We start from the raw sequence: 21,423 nt of genomic DNA, 5'->3' as shown, positions 1-21,423 counted from the left end.
ATCGGACATTATTTATGTATGCTACCCCTTCATGGATCACTGCCTTGCTGTGGCAAAGGGGCTTGAATAACTCAGAGAAGCTATGAACTATGCCGTGCAGGGCTACCCAAGATGGACAGGTCATAGTGGAGAGTTTGGACCAAATGTGATCCACCTGGAGGAGGAACCGGCAAGCCACTCCAGTATCCCTGCCAAGAAAACTCCATGGACAAAGACAACAGGCATATAAAAGTTATGACGCTGGAAGATGAGCCCCTCAGGTCGGAAGACGTCCAACATGCTACTGAGGAAGAGCGGAGGACAAGTACAAGTAGATCCAGAGCTGATGAAGCGGCTGGGCCAAAGCCGGAAGGACGCTCAGTTGCGGATATGCCTGGAAGCGAAAGGAAAGTCCAACACTTTCAAATCCCCAAATGAGGGGTGCTAAAAAGTTGTTGCATGACTTAGGAATTCAAAAGCTATTTTTTGTTCAATTGATATAATTCTGTTTGGCTTGGTAGGTAAAGTGTGAAGATTGCGTAGGAATACCATATTTTTCGCTCCATAAGACACACTTTTCCCCTCCTAAAAAGTAAGGGGAAATGTGTGTGCGTCTTATGGAGCGAATGCAGGTGGGAGGCTCTGATCAGCGCTCCCTTTAAAGAATATTTTTTTCCTTGTATCCTCCCTCTAAAAACGAGGTGCATCTTATGGTCGGGTGCGTCTTATGGAACGAAAAATACGGGAATTAAAAACCATTGCCAAATACTTTCAGTTAGATTATTCTGCTCACTTCCAGAGGGTTTGTGCAGGGGAAATGTACCAGCAGATAACGACGAGAAAGGATAATTTCCCTCCCCACTCTAAATCACAGCAAAACTAAGCACCCACATAAACAGCCGACACTCACCAGTGTTACAAAATCTTGTATTAATCATCTCCCTTCACTTCCAATATAACGTTGATATGAAACATAGGCATGATTCCTAGTTACATGGGAGGAGGACGAATAATAAATATATATTGTAGCAAGTTGAAACCACGAGGGTGTTTCACCAGTAATAACAACGAATTGAAAACTGTACACTTGCAAAGAAATTACAGCATCCCCAAACGTTTATAGTGTGTTTTGTTTCCGCCCCCCCTCTTCTTTTTCTTCTTCTGTATAATCAGGAAGCTGAAACGTGTAAACAAACATGACGAGTGAGACCTCGTCGAAACGTCGCCTAGACACCCCAACTTTTACACGGGAAGACACCCGAGGACACCAAAACCTGCAAACATGCTATTTCCATATATGACAAATTTCCTTTCTTAAAAAATATGCATTGCTTGGCAACATTAACTAGGCAAAAATATTTCTTTGTGCACTAATTTTATACAGGGGAAATACACCCTTCCCCCCACCAAATAAAATGAAAAGAAGAGGTCAAGACTAAAATGCATGCAAAACAACAGAAGGTGTGTTTCAGTGCCAAAAGCAGGCATGCAGCAGAACAGAAACCCAAGCTTTTTTTGTTTTCGTTTTCATTTGCTTACAGGAGGCATAAATACATAAGAGATATATATTAATAAGGGAGGAAGTATTTTGCTTTTTTTTCTTCTTCTTCATCAACATTTATTAACATTCCCATTTTCTTGCAGTTCCTCCCAGAGGAATACACATTCACCGTTTATTTTTATTTTTTTAAGTAAAGATTAAAGGAATACAAAAAATAAAACTCACTTTGCAAACTCTTGATGACTTGTATAAAATCAACTTTAGTGTTATCATAGCTGTGTGCAAATTATACTTTCTACAAGGTCTACTCTTTCCTTCCTGCTTCAAATCAGGCACGTCCAGGAAAACTTTGAAAGACCAGGGAGTTTAGGGGCGGGAAGGGCAAAACGGGGGACGACAAGAGGGCTCTGCGGACAGGCTTCGCCAGATGTTATGGGACATGGAGTTGCAGCTGTTCTGGGCATATCTTCGCCCCCCCTCTTCCCGCGAAGGTCTCTGCCAGTCTTTGCCAATCTGTTGCTTTCTGGGCAGCTGTGCCAGCTGGCGCTGATGGAAGCTGAAGTCCAAAACCAAGTGGGGAGGGCCAGGTTGGCAGAGACTGATCCGGGGGAAATACCACATGCCACACACTGCTCGCCTTCAGTGCAGAAAGAGGAGGGAGAAGGTAACATCCAGATCATCCCTTATAAACCCAGAGAGAGAGAGAGAGAGAGAGAGAGAGAGAGAGAGGATGCTGATGAGACGAAATAGCCAAGTTCTGCCTTTAAACGTGGGTGGCTGGCCCCATATGCAGAGTGCCAATTCTGCAGCAATCTGAACTGCCTGCAGGTCTCTACATCTATCTTCATAAGTGCTGGTTCGGGGAGCAGGGCTGTGAAACCCCCCTCTCCCCTCTGTGATCTCAGGACAGCAAGGGGAAAGATGCTTAGACTGCGTCGGAGGAAGCTGAACGAAAAGGGAGCATTGAGTGACGCCTCAAAAGAAAGGCTGGGTTTCCTCAGCGTCATTCGTCCTGCCCCACCCGGGAAAAATAAAGGGGGGGGGGAGAGGAAAAAAGGCACTGCCGTGGCCCAGAATTTGGGGAGTCTAAGGAGGCTGCGGCGTGTGTGTCTCTCACTGCGGTAAAAGCAAACTGCTTGACAACAGCTGTGCAGGTGGTCATTTCGGACATCCAGGTGGAGTTACAAGCGATTGCAAGACTTGTATTCAACAGGCAAGCTTGCCAGGGGGCAGGGGGGAAGATGTATTTTGGGGCCCTGCTTTGCCAGGCACAGAGCGCTGCCCCAAACCTCGCCGAATCCAGGCCCCAAATCCAGGTAGGTGGGTTTGTTCTTCACGCAGCAAAGACCACCTTGTTTGGTGCCCATCCTTGACTGAGGAACATGGCGTAAGGTCTGCTGGGAGACTCCCCTTTTGCAAGTCTCCTGGGAACGAACGGGGACCTTGTCGCGCAAGGTCACAGAGGCGCCTCGAACCGCTGCAAGCCTTGCGTCCCCTCGCAGCCGGGCTGTTTCCCATCCAGCTGATGGGCCTACGGAATGGGGCAGAGACCTGCATCACCCTGCGGCCTGCACAGTTTGTTTCCGCAGTGCGCAACACAGCCAAGGGCACTTGGAGGTATACTAGGGTTGCTTCACGTTGCAGTATAGACGGTATCACAGTGCAGGAAGTAAAAGCGACGGCGCTCCCCTCCCAAAAAAACGCCCCCGGTGCTTCGTTCTTCTCGGCTCCAACCCCTGCCAGCTACTGCCCACCAAATGAATTCTGCGGCAGGTGGGGGGGGGACACCAGAAGCCCCTTCCCAGAATCCCCCACTGCCGCAATCTGGATACGTGAAATCTCCCTTGCATTTCCCCGTCAACAATTAAGCCGCAAACCGCTAAAAGGAAAAGCAGCAATATAAATTTCATAGGTGATAAAATCGCATAGTAATAAGTTGTCTCTGGCAGCCGACATAACCAGCTTAATACACTCTTGTAATGAGAGCAAGGAGAAGGGGGAGGACAAAATAATAATAATAACAATAACAGAACTCCACACATTTCTACATAGTGAAATATTTCGCAATTTCTGACGCTATCCTATAATTGCTTATTATAAAACGGTTGCATTTGGTGATAAATGAGTAAATAGAAAAATGAAAGGCACTGCCACTTTTTTTTGTTTTGTTTTAAAATACTAAACATCTGACTTCCATAGCCTTTTGCATGCAACTTCTCCACTTTTTTTATAAATAGATTTAATTTTTAGTTTAGATACTTATGGGGTGTGTCCCCCATCCCACCCCCTTTTTCCTGCAGTCAATACAGGAACTAAGAGGGAACCTGGGGGGGGGGGGGCTTTTTGAAACGTATCTAAAGCCTCTTTTGATTAAACAAGAAACACACAAACACACACACACACAAAACCTAAGACAATGTCTCAACACACTGCGAATGGAAAAGAAGCTCTCTTATTCCAAGCGAAAGAAAGAAAGAAAGAAAGAAAGAAAGAAAGAAAGAAAGAGCAAGCATATGGTTATTCTCAGAATTTCTATCATGGTTACCAGCCATAGCGAGTTATAATTCATATATTTATCCAAAATAATATCTCTTAATAATCAGATAACCTCTGTTTTCCTATATTCAGCAAATGAATAAATAAAAGGGTCCCCCCCCCCCGATTTCTAAATACTTTTCAGGAACTTCTTCCTTTTCTACCCAACCCCCCATTTCCCTGCACAAGCAACGCCACTCAAGTTTTGTAGGACACCCCCCCAAAAAAACCCCTCTCTCCATCACTCAGAACAGTCATTCTGTCCCCCTTCGGTGTCCAATCTGCATCCTCCACTCTCTTCTGTGCCCCCTGCTTCTCCCTCGCCCCTCACAATTGATAACCTGAGCAAAATTGGTCAGGCCGCCCTCCAGAGAAACCCGCCCCCCGCGAGGGAGTGGACCCAGGGCAGGTTGTGCCCCCTCTTCCTGGGTGCCTTGAAACAAACCACTTTCTAAAACCTTCCCCTCCAGGACTGCGTTCCTTCTTTGCTACGATCAAAACACACCCACACTGCCCTTTAACATCACGCGTTCCCGCTAGAAACACAGAAACGAAAACTGTATTTTGGCACCTTTTGTTTTGAGGAGGAGGAAAACGAAAAACAACAACGCACGCCTTCAAAATATGGCATATCGAATGCATTTACATAGATCTCTCTGCCCGGAGGCTGGAGATAGATGCTGAGGGACAGCTCTGCCCCTTCCTCTCCCCTCCGCTGACTGGAAAAGAAAGTCGCAGCAAGTGTTTGGCACTGAGTTAAACCTCGATCAGGTGGAGAAAGAAAACCGTTCTTCCCGAATAAAATTGGGCCATGAGAGACTCTCTGGGGGAAAGGTAATTGACTCACACGGGATAGATGTGTCAGGACAGGGTCTTCCTGTAGCACTTCTTGGGCTCAACCACATGTCAACCTTGAAACAAAATAAAAAAAATTCCTTCTAGCAGCACCTTAGAGACCAACTAAGTTTGTTATTGGTATGAGCTTTCGTGTGCATGCACAGGTATCTGAAGAAGAGGGACGCGGGTGGTGCTGTGGGTTAAACCACAGAGCCTAGGACTTGCCGATCAGAAGGTTGGCGGTTCGAATCCCCGTGATGGGGTGAGCTCCCGTTGCTCGGTTCCTGCTCCTGCCAACCTAGCAGTTCGAAAGCACGTCAAAGTGCAAGTAGATAAATAGGTACCGCTCCGGCGGGAAGGTAAACGGTGTTTCCGTGCGCTGCTCTGGTTCGCCAGAAGCAGCTTAGTCATGCAGGCCCGGAAGCTGTCTGTGGACAAACGCCGGCTCCTTCGGCCAATAAAGTGAGATGAGCACCACAGCCCCATAGTCGTTCACGACTGGACCTAATGGTCAGGGGTCCCTTTACTTTTACCTAAGGTGCCACTGGAAGGAATTTTTTTGTTTCGACTATGGCAGACCAACACGGCTCCCTACCTGTAACATGCCAACCTGTTACATATTGGTGTAAACCAGGAGTAGGGAAACTCTGGCCTGCCAGATGTTGCTGAACTTCCACCTCCATCAGCTGCAGAAAGCAATTGCAGGGATAACGAGAGATTTAAGTTCAGCAACATCTGGAGGGCCAAAGGAAGCGCACACCTGGCTTAAATGAGGATGGCTTTCACCTGGGGGCCCGGCCAGCTGCACTTCTGTGATGGAGCTGGGGATACGCAGCAGAGGACGCCCAGGATCTCCACACAAGTCCAGTAAGGGGGTTTAAGGGGGCCGCATCCACTTAAAACTGGTCTCAAGCCCATATAAATCTGCAGGATATACTCCATCGCAATGATTCTTGAGAGCACCCTCTCAAAACCACATTTCCCAAGGGGATTCCCTGCATTTCAGGGGGTTGGAATGGATGACCACCTGGGTTCCCTTTCCATTCTGCAGTTCCGGGATTCTATGGAGGTTTTTCCAAGGGGAGCCACGGCGATGAAACTGGTTTCAAATCAATTTATGATTCGCAGAGTGAAGATGCCCATTGCTTGGCACTGTGGCACACATCTGAGAACGGAAGAAGCGTCCCAGGGGGAGAAGAGGCAGAGGTGTTTCCTTTCCCTGCTACTGAAGCCAGCGTGGGAGGAACAGGAATGAGGAGGTGCAGAAACGGCACTCCTATCTCCGCTGCTGCCAGCCCTGAGGGGTCGGCTAGTGCCAGCGTGGCTGAACGGGCTGCGCTCCTGCCCTGCTGCGTCCAGAAATGCTGAAATGATGCACCAATCTGCATGGTGCACAGACCCCCCAAAGCAAGCCCCGACTTGGTGAGCCCTTAGAATCAGGTATTACACAATATGCTGGTATGATGTGATGCACCAAAAAGTGACATGTATTTCAGCTGCGAACACTTATTTCTTTATTTTTAAAGCTATATCTTCCTGCAGGTGGCAACAGCACGCCACTGCAAAGAGAGCAAGGATTGGGCGTTTGGGAGTCTGCAAGTCACACTCCTTCTCCAGCAGCCAAGTTTTCTGGGGGGGAGGTGGCGTAGGAGGATGGCATGCGGAGGAATTCTGCGCTGCTCTTTTTCTGGGCCACAAGAAACGGGTAAATCACACTTGCGGACGGTGCGGCTCTTGTTTAGACAGAGCAAACCGTACCGATGCCACACAAACCAAGTTTTCTAAGGTGACCTCACATCTCTCGCAGGTTTGCACAGAGGCTGCCTACGAAGGCTTCCTAGACCTGCTTGGATTAAATCTGGCCAGGTCTGAGATGGGCGCGTCAGTGGAAAAAGTAGGCGCATGAGCCTACTTGTTTGGGAAGCCGCGCTCGGCCAGAGCTGTTTTCTTTTGAAGCCTTGTTTCCCCCTCGACCCCTCCATGCACTGACCTCATGAGGGGAGACAGGCCTTGCCCTGCTTCTTTCCCCTCCTGGCCTGGCGCACGGATCCCCGTTCGCCAGGCCCGGAGAAAGGCTTCAGTGTCTGCTTTCCAGCACAAACACGCCAGGGAACAGACGCCCCATTTAGACGGGGAGACTGCTGCCTCCAGCCGCTCTGTTTACCCTTCCCTCCTGCGCAGATCTTCGGCACAGGAAAGGCACGTTCTTCCCCTCCTGAGAAGACGCCTCGGCACCCTCTCCTCCGATTACCTCACAGGCCGGGAAAAGAAAGTGGGATTGAATGAGCAGCACTCTGGTCCCCAGACACGTCGGTGTGGACGTCAGGCCCTGCTGGTATTACCAAGGGTCTTCCAGATTGGAAGTAGGCTTACTTGGAAGTCAGGGCTACCTTCTAAAGCTATGTCAGGGGCAGGTAGGAACTCTGACGCCACGTGTGAGGCTGCGTATGCCATCCTTTGACAATCTGGGGTTCCCCAGATGTTTTGGGGCCCCAACTCCTGCCAACAGAGCAGTGCTGGCGGGGGCTGACAGGAACTGCCGGCGAAAACATCTGGGTGGCACCAGGGTGGCAAAGGGCTACCCCAACTGCTCCCTGCCACCAATGGAGGCTAGTCCATTTGGTGAGAAGGGGGCATGGCCTCAGTCAGCCACCACCCGCCTGCCTTCTTCCGTACAACCTCTCCAGGGGGTGGCATTGGCTGCCAACTCCCCCCTTGAGCCTCAGTGTTGCCCGTGGAGAACTCTGCAGGGAGTAGATGGGGACATCTCAATCTCTCACTGGCTCTGGCGCCACCTGCTGTTGGGCTCCATGATGCCCACCCTGTCATTCCCAACGGGCACTGGTCGCTAAAGCTGCAATGCAGGATTTGACCCAGGTCTTGGTAGGTCTCGCAGCTTGTTATATGGCTTCCCTGTGGAGAAATCTGATGTACTACCGATCTCATGCATGGTACCCCCAACCTTCGGCCCTCCAGATGTTTTGGACTACATTTCCCATCATCCCTGACCACTGGTGCTGTTAGCTAGGGATCGTGGGAGTTGTAGGCCAAAACATCTGGAGGGCCGCAGGTTGGGGATGCCTGGTTTAGGCGACCTGACCCTTTCCCACACCAACACTTCTGGTTCCCAACTGGACCCGTCCACTTGAGTGGCAAGCAATGCCAAGCAGACAGGGCTTGGGCCCTAGAAATAGGGTGGTCCAAATGGACTCCCTGCTCTCATGGCTGCTGCCACCCAACCAGCAGCTTTCAGTCTGACACAAGACGGTCATGCCTGTGTTGCTCAATGAGCCAAGTCACATTGCCACCCTACACTTCAGGTACCAAGCCAAAAGCAAGGTGAGTCTCTGAGTGGACGTGGCTCTCCTATTCTCCCAGAGAAGCATCTCTGAGATGTTCTTTTCCTCCTCGGTCGTGAGCTCACGAGTCCATATGCAACATCTTTTCTATTTTCTCTCTGACACATACATACAAATATATGCACACAGACGCAATCTAAGGAGCGGAGGCTTCTCTGCGGCACCTCCAGACGCAGCTCCTCCTGCCTTCCCTGCCACAAGTCTCATTCCTTCCTTCGGCGCCCTGCTCCGCCCCCGGCTCGGAAAGTCAAGAAAAAAGTCACGCAAGTGCCTCCCACGGCCCCCTCTATAGAAGCAATAGCTTGGCAGTTATTTTCAAAGGCAAACCTGCTGCTATAAGACACACAAACACACACACACAAACACACACACACACACAAATGCCATGCAAAAGATCCTCTACGTCAGCGAGACGAGTCCTTGCAGGCGGCGGCAAAATTATTCTGGCAAGACCAAAGGGCCTTGTTCCGCTCCCCTCTCTCGCTGTGCCTGCGGTTTCCCTGTTCTGCCTGGTGAAAGCTCCCTGGATCCTGGAGAGAACGTGGCAGGCAAGATCGGGGTGCTGGCAAGGGAGTCTGGGCCACGCTAGACGCCCCCCCCCCAAGTGGCAGGCCAGGGGGCTGGGACTGGCCCACCCCGTCGGTTCATCAACTTAACACTGCGAGAGGAGGAGGAAGAGGCGTTTGTGGGGGCGCACTCGGCACACCTGCCGCGCTCTTCGTGTAAACAATGCGCGGAACCCAAAGCCGCTCCTCTGGACGCCAACGGAGGGAAATTAGTTTGGCCTTTTTAATTTCCTTTCCGCCGCTGCTGCCGCCCCCCCCGACAACAACTGCAGCTCAAAACGGTGAATGTCAGTGAAACACAGCTCCTATTTACAGATGGCCGACGCGTCGCTCTCTGCGTCGTCGTCTTCATGCTTCGGTGACGTTATTTCAGAAAGTCTCTTTCTTCGCCAGGAGCGGTTCTGTCTGCCACCCCCGCTGCCCGTTCCCAACGGGTGCTCCGAGCATATTATTTGGCTGCTAAGAGGCTTGCCCTTAGCCACGGTTGGGGAGGCCTGCTCCTGTGAGGAAGCCTTCCGACATCTTTCGCTCCCCACCCAATGTTATTTCTCTGTTTTGTGCATAATCATAAACCTGGCGGATCCCAGTCCTGTTTCTTGACGATGCGTAACAGCAATATAAGTGTGACCCTTTTACAAAATGTAAACAGAGATGGAGAGAGGAGGAGACAAGAGACAAGACAGACAGAGAGACAGAGAGAGAAGAAAACGGCAACGGAAAGGTTGCAAATTATCTCCAGGGATCCTTGACATGTCCGGGGACTCGCTGCCAACTTCGCCGCTGGTCCAGCAGCCCAATTTGCCGACGGCCAGCGTTCTCACTGCAGACACCTCCGTCTTCTAGATCGTCGAGGTTCTGTCGACACCATCTGAAAGGGTGAGGTTCACCGTTAAGAGGCTGCCAGACCAAGGGCTGCAGGCTGGCCGAGATGGAAAGGTTTTTCTATACAGGAGGAATTTCTTTTACACACACACACCACACACACACACACACACACATACACACACGTGTGTGTGTGTGTGTGTGTGTCTGTTAACATACCATTTTCAACAGTAATTAAACATACTTTAACATCTTATTCAGTTTTTTGACTTCCATCAGTCCTGCCTGAAAATTCCTATTACATTTAAAACTCATAACCAATATCTCTATTCTTTATCTACTTTGTAACACTTCATGTGGGATGTGGGTGGTGCTGTGGGTTAAACCACGGAGCCTAGGACTTGCTGAAGGTTGGCGGTTCGAATCCCCACGACGGGGTGAGCTCCCGTTGCTCGGTCCCTGCCCCTGCCAACCTAGCAGTTCGAAAGCATGCCAGTGCAAGTAGATAAATAGGTACCACTCTGGCGGGAAGGTAAATGGTGTTTCCATGCGCTGCTCTGGTTCACCAGAAGCGGCTTAGTCATGCTGGCCACATGACCCGGAAGCTGTACGCCGGCTCCCTCGGCCAGTAAAGCGAGATGAGTGCCGCAACCCCAGAGTCGGCCATGACTGGACCTAATGGGCAGGGGTCCCTTTACCTTTTAACACTTCATATATTTCTCCTTACAAAACTTCTTGCAGTCCTACTAGCGTAATTTGTTGGTTACAATTGCTTTTCATATAGTTCATATACTTCTTCCAGTCTTCTGTAAATCTCTGGTCCCGCAGGTTTCAAATCCTTCCTGTCATTTTATCCAATTCTGCATCCTATTCAGGAGGAATTTCAGAGGCAGGCGAGTGAAGGCAAACGACTCCTCTCCTCTCCCGCCCCAAGGAAACTGAGCAATTTAAGAGCACAACAGTCCTTTCCCCTCCTCTGCCAGGGCTGGTCCAGCAGCAGTTCAGCACAGAAACTCAGAAATGAGCAGTAAGTTTGATTTTTTGTACTCGTAGAGACAAAATAGAAATACACGGGCAGGACTAGCCCTGGTGAGAACTGAGGATCTGAGCACTCCACTTCCTCCTAAGGCTTCTCCTCAGCTGGCTGCCTTCCCAACGGTCACAAACTCCTCCTCTGTGGGGCTCTCTATGTCAGTGTTTCCCAACCTTGTGCCTCCAGCTGTTTTTGGACTACAATTCCCATCATCCCTTGCCACTGGGATGATGGGAGTTGTAGTTCAAAAACAGCTGGAGGCACAAGGTTGGGAAACACTGCTCTATGTATACGTAATGCCCTCCTTGGGGACAGAGGAGGACAAGAGAAGGAAACAGGGGAGCTGGCAAGTGGCTGGGGATCTGTTGCAGTCTCAGACTGCTCCTCCTCCTCCTCTACTTCCGTCTCGCCTAAACCTGCTGCTTGCTCAGCCTCCAACCTGCCTGCAACGCCTTCTTCCTCTGGTCTGCCTCCTGCATCCCACCATCATTCTCCTGGCTCGGGGCTTTCCCCCTCTGATGCTGCCCTGGGGGGATTCCCCACCATTCCTCCTCGTCTAGCCAGACCCTGACCACCTGCGGTTGCCAGAGCACAGACATCATGTGGCATGCATATAATAATAATAATAATAATAATAATAATAATAGTACCCCGTCCATCTGACTGGGTTGCCCCAGCCACTCTGGGCAGCTTGCAAAATATACAAAAACATAACAATACAGCAAACAATAAAAACTCCCCTATACAGTACGTTTCCGAGCACAATTCAAAGTGTTGGCGCTGACCTTTAAAGCCCTAAGCGGCCTCGGTCCTGTATACCTGAAGGAGCGTCTCCACCCCCAATGTTCAGCCCGGACACAGAGGTCCAGCTCCGAAGGCCTTCTGGTGGTTCCCTCATTCCAAGAAGTGAGGTTACAGGGAACCAGGCAGAGGGCCTTCTTGGTGGTGGCGCCCGCCCTGTGGAACGCCCTCCCACCAGATGTCAAGGAAATACAGTGGTGCCCCGCAAGACGAATGCCTCGCTAAACGAAAAACCCGCAAGACGAAAGGGTTTTCCGATTTTTTAGCGGCTTCGCAAGACGAATTTCCCTATGGGCTTGCTTCGCAAGATGAAAGCCCATAGGGAAATCTCCGGGGACAGTGGGGAAGCGCAGTCCTAAGGCTTGCGGTGGGAGGTCCGGGAACAGAGGACAAGGCGCGAAGGGCTTCTCCTCTGTTCCCGGGGCTTGCGGTGGGAGGAGGGTTTTTCCTCCCCACTGCCAACATTCAGAACAGCATTCTGAATGTTGGCGGTGGGGAGGAAAGCCCTCCTCCCACCGCAAGCCTTCAGGACAGGTCCGGGAACAGAGGGGAAGGTGCGCAGCCTGCTGCCCCGCGCGAGGGGCGCTCTTAAGCAGAGCGCCCCTCGCGCGGGGCCGACATTCGCCGCTTGGAGAGCCCTGCGGGGAAGTCCTGCAGGGTTCCCCAAGCTGCGAATGTCTGCGCCGCGCGAGGGGCGCTCTGCTTAAGAGCGCCCCTCGCGCGGGGCAGCAGGCTGCTATCCGCAGCTTGGAGAGCCCTCTGGACCTCTTCTGAAGGCGGGTGGGGGGCAAAAGTCTTTGTCCCCCCTGCCTGCCTTCCCGGGGGATTTTAAAATGCTGGCGGGCAGCAGCGCTGCCGCCCACCAGCATTTTAAGATCGCCCCGGACAGCGGAGAAGTCCTCCGCTGTCCCGGGGTTTTTAAAATGCTGGCGGGCGGCAGCAGCGAAGGCTTCGCTGCCGCCCGCCAGCATTTTAAAATCACCCCAGGACAGCGGAGAAGTCTCCGCTGTCCCGGGAAGGGGGGGGGGAAAGCAAAGACTTTCGCCCCCCCCCCGTCGGCCTTCAGAAGAGGTCGGGGGACAGACTGTCCCCAAACCTGGTCTGAAGGCGGTTTCCATAGGAACGCATTGATTGATTTTCAATGCATTCCTATGGGAAACCGTGCTTCGCAAGACGAAAAACTCGCAAGACGAAAAGACTTGCGGAACGAATTAATTTCGTCTTGCGAGGCACCACTGTAAGCAACTTTTAGAAGACATTTGAAGGCGGCCCTGTTTAGGGAAGTTTTTAATGTTTGATGTTTTATTGTGCTTTTAATATTCTGTTGGGAGCAGCCCAGAGTGGCTCAAAATAAATTATTATTACTTATTTTTATTACTTTTTATAATATTTTTATTATTACTTAATTATTATTACTTACACGACATGCTCAGTTTTTAATGTTTGATGTTTTATCGCTTTTTCGTTATTATTAAAATTCTGCTGGGAGCCGCCCAGAGTGGCTGGGGAAATAGTAATAATAGTAACAGTAATAATAGTAATAATAATAATAATAATAATAATAATAATAATAATAATAATAATAATAATATGCAGGTGTGTCTTTGGGTGTCTTCTAAAGGTTTGGCATCTGATGGCATCTGATGGGGGGGCCTGCCACAGGGCAGGCGCCACCACCGAGAAGGCCCTCTGCCTGGTTATACACTTCTGCCGCATCTCCTCTTACTTGATGTTTTCTAAGCTAAGACGTCTCGCACAGGAGCCCTTTGGCTGCTTGGGTCGCCCTTTTGCGAACCTTTCGCAGCTCTGCAGTCTCCCTCTGCGAACGAGGCAAACCAGGAGGAGGGCACAGGGAGATGGGGTGGGAGGAAGGGCGAACGAGTCTGCCCTTTCAAACTTCAGCCCCCAAAGATGCTCTCCATTTAGCACATGAGCCAGACGGAGAAAATGTTTCTGGGGACGGGGGCTGCGGCACAGATGGGGGAAAGGAGGGAGAGATATACAAACACTGCCATGTTTTGTTCAGCGGCAACTCAGCCTATGGTCTACAGCCAACTATTACAGCTCTCCCGCTAAATAATTGTGGAAAGTGCTCCAATGCTCAGATTCATCCCCCTGGGGGCTTTTCAGACTTATGGGGGGGGGGGAGAGAAAGAAAAAAGATGAAAGAAGGGAGCTTGCTCAGGTCTCCTTTCAGAAAAGCGAACAAACAGCAAAACCCCTGAGCTCAAAACTCAACGACCCCTTTCTTTAAAACGTTATTTATAGCGCTGCTCGGCGAGCCCTCCTTGGTCTAGCATTGCTGAATGAAAACAAGCAGCGAGGAACAAGATCCTTGGAATGTCTCGGCAAGATTCCTTTCAAAGCAGCTGCAGGAAAAAATAGGAATTCCTCCCCCCCCCCCGCCGCCTGCCCCTGTCCCTTACTAATGTAGCTGATCCACTTTCAGTAGCCAGGAAGATCTCAGGCTTATTGGTGAGTAATGGAAGTGGAAAACATGGCCTTTCCCCTTCCTCTTTCCCCTCTCAGCCAGAATTTTTATTTTATCCCGAGACCTGTGGGTATAGGACTGTAGTCAAGCAAGCCAGTTTTTAATGATTTTAGCGGCCACTGCATTCAACGACTAACAGTGCAATTGGTTTGTGGCAGGGGTTGGGAACTTCGGGGGCCGAAACCCAGCCAGGTACAGGTACCCAGAAGGGTACAAATAAATAATAATAATAATAATAATAATAATAATAATAATAATGAGAATACTTGTGACGTCTCTCATCTCCAGCCACAAACCCACAGATACACTACAGACCATGTGGATGAAGTTTGTGAATCGGCGGTGGTCCACGGGCTACAGCTTGGGAACTCCAGAGCTGTTAATTAACACTAGAATTGTGTTATTCTGATTTTGCAGCTGAGCATCTACAGCTCATGGGACGCGGGTGGCACTGTGGGTTAAACCACAGAGCCTAGGACTTGCTGATCAGAAGGTCGGCAGTTCAAATACCCGCGACGGGGTGAGCTCCCGTTGCTCGGTCCCTGCTCCTGCCAACCTAGCAGTTCGAAAGCATGCCAGTGCAAGTAGATAAATAGGTACCACTCCGGCGGGAAGGTAAACAGCGTTTCCGTGCGCTGCTCTGGTTCGCCAGAATCGGCTTAGTCATGCTGGCATAGGCGCCGACTCCATGGGGCCTGAGGGGGCCCGAGCCCCCTCAAAAATTCGTTAGTTATTATTAGTAATTAGTAATTATTAGTTATATTATGCTTTGTAAAATCACAAAATTATGTTGGTATTTTTTATTTTCCTTGTTTGACGATAGTTACCTTTTAAAATACATTCAGTAATGAGTTAAAACAAATAATTATTACGATAGTAAAAGAGGCGGCGCGAGTAGTTTTGCTCGGTGCGTGCGACTGGCTCAGCCCCTCTTTCCTTTTCCTCTCTTCTGCTCTCCCGCCGGGCGCCTGAGGGAGAGTTACTTAGCGGTTCTGAGGAGCCGCTGTTGTTTCGGCAGGGGAAAAACCGCCGCCCGCGAACCGCCGAGCTCCCTCTCTCTTTCCAGCCTCTCTCTCTCTCTCTCTCTCGCTATGGCCAAGGAGGAGAAGAAGCCCATCAGCCAGTCTATGGCCGAGTGGCGGAGGTTCATCTACAACCCCAACAGCGGCGAGTTCCTGGGGCGAACGGCCAAGAGCTGGGGTGAGGAGGGCGAGCGAGTGAGCACGCGCGCACGCGCGTGCGGGGAAGGGAGGGGAAGGGAGGGGAGGGGGCGGCCGGCACGAGGGGCGGTGGGAGGCACTTGCCTTGCCCACCACGCATCTCTCTCCTTCTCGGTCTCTCTCCCTCCCTCAGCTGGCGAGGGGGCCACGAGGCGGGCGGCAGCAGCAGCAACGGGCCGGGAGCGGCTCTTAGAAAACTTCCCGGGGCAGGACCCCGGTATGGGCCCCCCCAATATTTTTTATAAGTCGGCGCCCCTGCATGCTGGCCACATGACCCAGAAGCTGTACGCTGGCTCCCTCAGCCAATAAAGCGAGATGAGCGCCGCAACCCCAGAGTCGGTCACGACTGGACCTAATGGTCAGGGGTCCCTTTACCCTTTACTTTATCTACAGCTCATAGCTGGGGTAGCCAGCATGGTGGGCCCCAGGTGTTCTTGGTGCCCAACTCCAGCAAGGCCAAAGGTCAGGGAGTGATGGAAGATGTAGTTTAACAGCATCTAAAGGGCCCTAGATTGTTGGCTACTCTTGGTCCATCCTAACAAACCAAACTGACTCGTAATAATTCCCCCTGGACCAAGAAGTAGGAACGGCCAAGAAGGAGACAACAGAGATGAAATTTAGCAAGACAACACATTTATCTTACAAGAGTTCCTAGAATCATACAAACTTTAGATATTTGAAGATGGCTATTCTATCGCTTCCCAGCCTTCTCTTGTCCAGGCTAAGCATATCCAACTCCTTCAACAGTTCCTCATAAGGTTTGGTGGACTTTCCCTACACAATTCATTATGGTAACTTCAGTAGGTAGCAAAATGGTTTTAGCAGAAACCGAACTGTAGCTGAATGGAAACGCTGTGCATTGCAATAAAAGCAGGACAGGACAGAAATTGCTTTCTCCTTGTATCCCAAGCTCTGACCCTTCCCCAAAGGGCTTCTGTCTCTCTCTGTGTGCTTTTCTCTCCCCCCCCCCCCAATCCTCAATCCCTTAAACTGCAGCTTGACATGACTCAGTCTGGAATTCTACCGTCTTCCTGTGTGTCATGTGTGGATGGGATCTCAGGACATTTCTGACATAGATAAGAGGTTGGAAACAAGAGAAGCGCTTACCTCCAAGTGCATGTTCTGTCATACTGAGGCACAACGACTCCAGCCTATTATTGATGTCAGGTTCTGTCACTGGTACCTGGAACTCTGCAGAAAAAACAGAAAGTGTGTTTCCACGAGAATAGGAAATATCTGCAGCGTAGCTGGAGACACTTCCTGCATGTGGAAGGAAATCCAGGCTGCAAATCTAGTTAAGGCAAAAGTTTTTCCTTCTGGAGAATTTATTATTATTATTATTATTATTATTATTATTATTATTATTATGGGCTGAGTAGGGAACTTGACCACCTCTTTTCATCTGGGAGATTGCAGTCAAATACAACTAGTTAGTGCACAAAGGGGTCAAGAGCCACAGAGTTGTATTGCTAGATAGTCTCAGCCAGGCTACGCCATAGTCTATTCTGCAAAGGAAGTGAAGCTTCCTTTCTCTCTCTCTCTGCAACCAAGGAGGACATGTGTAAGCTTGCTCCTGAGCTTGCAGCACATATTTGGAACTACATTCTGTATTGCACTCAGCAATGCATGACTGAGACCTTGAATCTGTAAGTAAAGCATTTTAAACTTACTTAACACTGTGTGGTCTGCTCATTTCAAGAGCGGTAGAAAGAGGTCACCTGCTGTGTGCAGCTGAATGGGATATAAAGGTTTAAGAACCTATATTCTTAACGCTTTACTGTTGCTTAACTTTTGCGAGTTTAATCTCTGCTACTGGGGCGCTCTTCCTACAAGAACATGACGTTTTGAATCCAGGCACCCAGTCGTTTTCTTTCGCTACTCACCCACACACCTGGGTCCACAGGGATCCATATATTTAATCCCCCACATTTCCCTCCTAACCTGACGGTTTAAAAGCACCACCTAAAAATAGTCTTAAAAGACTTTGGAATCCGAGACCAGGGAGAAGAGACGGTGGAAGAAGATTGGAAGAAATTTAAAGATTATTTACAGAAACATTGTAAAATTAATGAATGTTAGAAGGATGTTGGAATGAAGTTATATGGCTTTAGCAGAAATGCTATAAAGAATTAAGTAAAAATAGATTGTTAATGGGGAAAAGGGGGAAAAGTAAGGTTAGATTGTGTCAAGACAAATTATAGGACAAAAACTGAGAAAGATGGAAAGGATTTGCTGAAATAGCTAACTGAACTAGAATACAAAAAAGGGAGGTGTGAGGAGGTCAATGAAACAAGTAAATGAAAGATAAGTTATGGGAATATTCAATGTGTTTTTAATTGTTTTTGTTTTGTTAAGATAAGTAGTGTTTTCTGTTTTTTTCTTTATTGTAATGTATTGTTTTGTTTTGTTTAACTTTGTTTTTTCTTTTTTTCTTTCTGTAATCCTTAAACCTCTAATAAATCTTACTTTAAAAATTTTTTTTAAAGACTTTGGAGTGTGGTGGCACTGGTGGAGGGAGATTGCAAGCTTGCCAAATGTCCACTGTATCGCTTAGGCGAGCTGTTGGGATGCTTCCAAGGAAATGGGGGCAATTTGGCAGGCCCCAGCTGGCCCCAGCCCACTGGCCGGTAGCCGGGCAATCTCCTGGCCTTGGCTCAGCATGAAACAGCAACCCGCAACTTCAGAAGCTGGAGCACGCTCTAATCAGCAGAGTTAATAACACGCAACAGAAGTGGGAGGAGACGGCTGTGAGAGCATATTTACAGGTAGTTTATTCATCATACATCAGGACAAAGGAAAAACGTGTCTTCTCCCTTTCGTGTCGAAGAGCAAGCAGCAAAAGCTATGCACACAAACGGAAGTTCCCAGCAAGCCGTGCTGGAGTGTAAACAGACATGTGTCACACAACTATCCACACATCTGTTTTAAGGTGGAACGGAATATTCTAAACAGAGATAAGAAGAGGGTGAGGACTGGCAAAGGAGCAAGATGTCTTTGGCCTACCTGGCTGCTGAAACATAAGCATCGTTTGCGGAGAGGTGTGCACCGGCAGTGAGCGTGTCCTCTGCACAGAGCTGTGAGTTCGGCTGGGCATGCTGTTGCTCCCTCCAGGGTTTGCAAACCAAAGGTTCTGTAAGGGAGAAGAACATGCACTGTCAAGCTGCAAAATGCAGAGAGCAGCAGGGGATGAAGGTACAAGATGCGCTACGCCAGGCTGGCTGTGTACACTCTAGGACCTATAGGGACGCAGGTGGTGCTGTGGTCTAAACCACTGAGCCTCTTGGGCTTGCCGATCAGAAGGTTGGCAGTTCGGATCCCCGCAACGGAGTAATCTTCCGTTGCTCTGTCCCAACTCCTACCAACCTAGCAGTTCGAAAGCACGCCAGTGCAAGTAGATAAATAGGTACCGCTCTGGCGGGAAGGTAAACGGCATTTCCGTGCGCTCTGGCTTCCGTCACGGTGTCCCGTTGTGCCAGAAGCGGTTTAGTCCTGCTGGCCACATGACCCAGAAAGCTGTCTGCGGACAAACGCCGGCTCCCTCAGCCACAAAACGAGATGAGCGCCGCAACACCATAGTCACCTTTGACTGGACTTAACCATCCAGGAGTCCTTTACCTTTTACCTTATATCATGGGTAGGCAAACTAAGGCCCGAGGGCTGGATCTGGCCCAATCACCTTCTAAATCCGGCCCACGGATGGTCTGGGAATCAGCGTGTTTTTACAAGAGTAGAATGTGTCCTTTTATTGAAAATGCATCTCTGGGTTATTTATGGGGCACAGGAATGCGTTCATTTCCCTCCCCCCCAAAAAATATAGTCCGGCCCCCCACAAGGTCTGAGGGACAGTGGAGCGGCCTCCTGCTGAAAAAGTTTGCTGACCCCTGATTTACACTCTAGGACCTATTGTGCTGTAGAAGCAGGAAGGCACAAGGGAAATGATCACCACGGCATGGCACACTGGGCAACGCTGGGAAGATTTTGGATGTGTTGCATACATTAGGTAAAGGTAAAGGGACCCCTGACCATTAGGTCCAGTTGTGACCGACTCTGGGATTGAGGCACTCATCTCACTTTATTGGCCGAGGGAGCCGGAGTCCAGCTTCCGGGTCATGTGGCCAGCAGGACTAAGCCACTTCTGGAGAACCAGAGCAGCGCACGGAAACACCGTTTACCTTCCCGCCAGAGCGGTACCTATTTATCTACTTGCACTTTGACGTGCTTTCGAACTGCTAGGTTGGCAGGAGCAGGGACTGAGCAACGGGAGCTCACCGCGTCACGGGGATTCGAACCGCTGACCTTATCGGCAAGCCCTAGGCTCTGTGGTTTAACCCAAGCAGCAAATCCAACTCCCGAGCCCTTGAGTTTTGTTAAATGGCCAGTCTCTCTCAGGCTGGCCTCATCGTGCAGAGCTTCCCGTCAGATTCTTTCTGTAGCTGACTCACATGGTCTTGATCAACTGGTGTAGGAGCGGATTAAGAACGTAAGAATAGCCGGCTGGATCAGGCCCATGGCCCATCCAGCCCAGCACCCTGTTCTCACAGAGGCCAGCCCTATGGGAAACCAGCACACAGGATCCAAGCACGAGCCCTCTCCTCGGTCCTGCGGTTTCCAGCAACTGGTATTCCAGAAGCATTTGTCCAATGCTCTTTCAAAGCCGCCCATCCCTGCCTCATGTGGCAGTGAGTTCCGCGGTTTAACTACACACTGCGGGAAGAAAATACCTTTCCCCTCCCCTCTATGCTGACTCTCCCAGCATTCAGCGTCACTGGATCTGCAGGAGTTCTGGGGTTACAAGAGAGGGAGAAGAACTTTTCTCTTGCCATGCTCAATTGCATAAATTTCTATCATGTTGCCCCCCCCTCCTCTTCTCTAACCTAAACGACTCCAGACCCGGCTCACAATTCCCCCTCACATCGCTGCTTACATCTTGTGCAAGGTTTTAACTTTCTAAATGCCACACTTGTTTTTATTTTAAGAAGAAGGCGTATAGATGCGCCTGAATATGCAACTCCACCCCCCCAGTCCTTTCCTCAAAGCATTCCCTCCCTCCCCCCCCCACCCGCCTGATCTCCTCTTCCTCCCCTTTACAGGACCTCTTTTTGCAGCAAGGAAGAGAGTGAAAACAGGAAATGCCTAAAGATCATTCTGGCTCCCTTTCTTTTCAATCAAAGCCCAAGAAGGAAACGATGCCTTATGAGGAACGGCTAAGGGAGCTGGGCATGTTTAGCCTGGAGAAGAGGAGGTTAAGGGGTGATATGATAGCCATGTTCAAATATATAAAAGGATGTCACATAGAGGAGGGAGAAAGGTTGTTTTCTGCTGCTCCAGAGAAGCGGACACGGAGCAATGGATCCAAACTACAAGAAAGAAGATTCCACCTAAACATTAGGAAGAACTTCCTGACAGTAAGAGCTGTTCGACAGTGGAATTTGCTGCCAAGGAGTGTGGTGGAGTCTCCTTCTTTGGAGGTCTTTAAGCAGAGGCTTGACAACCATATGTCAGGAGTGCTCTGATGGTGTTTCCTGCTTGGCAGGGGGTTGGACTCGATGGCCCTTGTGGTCTCTTCCAACTCGATGATTCTATGATTCTAAGGACCTAGTTTCAGTCCAACGAAGGAAACTGGTGACAAAGCAACCTCTGGCAACTGAACAACTTGACTTCTACTCCTGGTTTGGGGATTGGGCTATTGGGCTCGGAGAAGATATATTTCCGGGACAAGAATGCCACAACTGGCTTTTTGTGTGCTTGCGAGGAAGGGGAGACACCCTCCCCACCTCACCTCACCCCTCCAATTCCAGTTTAAATATTCGTTCGCAACAGCCCCACTTTCTCCCCATGGACTTGTTAAAAATTCATTTGTACAGATCGCCTTGTTGGTAGGCGAACTCATGGGTAGGCAAACTAAGGCCCGGGGGCCAGATCTGGCCCAATCACCTTCTAAATCCGGCCCACAGAGGGTCCGGGAATCAGCATGTTTTTACATGAGTAGAATGTGTGCTTTTATTTAAAATGCATCTCTGGGTTATTTGTGGGGCATAGGAATTCGTTCATTCCCCCCAAAATATAGTCCGGCCCCCCACAAGGTCTGAGGGACAGTGGACCGGCCCCCTGCTGAAAAAGCTTGCTGACCCCTGGTTCAGATCAAGACCCATCTGGTTTTTCAGCAACAGCCAGCAGGATGCTCCTGGGAGGCCATTTCTGCTGTCTGCGGGAGAGCTTCTCCTGCAAATATCAAATTTCTCTGCTCTGCAGTACCTCAGTGTGGCGGCTTCTGCCCTG

At 49.9% G+C, this 21,423-nt stretch overlaps 2 protein-coding genes and 1 long non-coding RNA gene across 5 annotated transcripts in view; 1 reads left to right on the top strand and 2 right to left on the bottom strand.

Moving 5' to 3' along the window:
* CGRRF1 (cell growth regulator with ring finger domain 1) overlaps window positions 1-21,423 on the bottom strand; it is a 451,182-nt gene that overhangs the window by 275,851 nt on the left and 153,908 nt on the right. The gene's annotated exons all lie outside the window — the stretch shown is intronic.
* LOC310844799 lies at window positions 1,263-8,576 on the top strand. Its single transcript, XR_014564330.1, has 2 exons — window positions 1,263-5,016; window positions 5,341-8,576. It is a non-coding gene; the product is annotated as an uncharacterized lncRNA (long non-coding RNA).
* Window positions 6,362-21,423, bottom strand: part of SAMD4A (sterile alpha motif domain containing 4A) — a 143,691-nt gene continuing 128,629 nt past the window's right edge. For all 3 annotated transcript variants that reach the window (XM_083733969.1, XM_083733971.1, XM_083733970.1), the window contains 3 exons: window positions 18,148-18,274; window positions 16,252-16,335; window positions 6,362-9,645 (listed from right to left, as the gene is read on the bottom strand). In XM_083733969.1, coding sequence (XP_083590095.1) covers window positions 9,617-9,645; window positions 16,252-16,335; window positions 18,148-18,274 — 240 coding nt within the window. In that variant the 3' untranslated portion in view covers window positions 6,362-9,616. The remainder of the gene's footprint in view (window positions 9,646-16,251; window positions 16,336-18,147; window positions 18,275-21,423) is intronic.

The sequence above is a fragment of the Podarcis gaigeae genome (assembly GCF_964106915.1).
Source record: "Podarcis gaigeae genome assembly, chromosome: 1".
In the NCBI taxonomy this organism is placed as follows: Eukaryota; Metazoa; Chordata; class Lepidosauria; order Squamata; family Lacertidae; genus Podarcis; species Podarcis gaigeae.
Note: the sequence above shows the minus strand (reverse complement) of the source record. Positions and strands in the feature narration are given on the sequence as shown.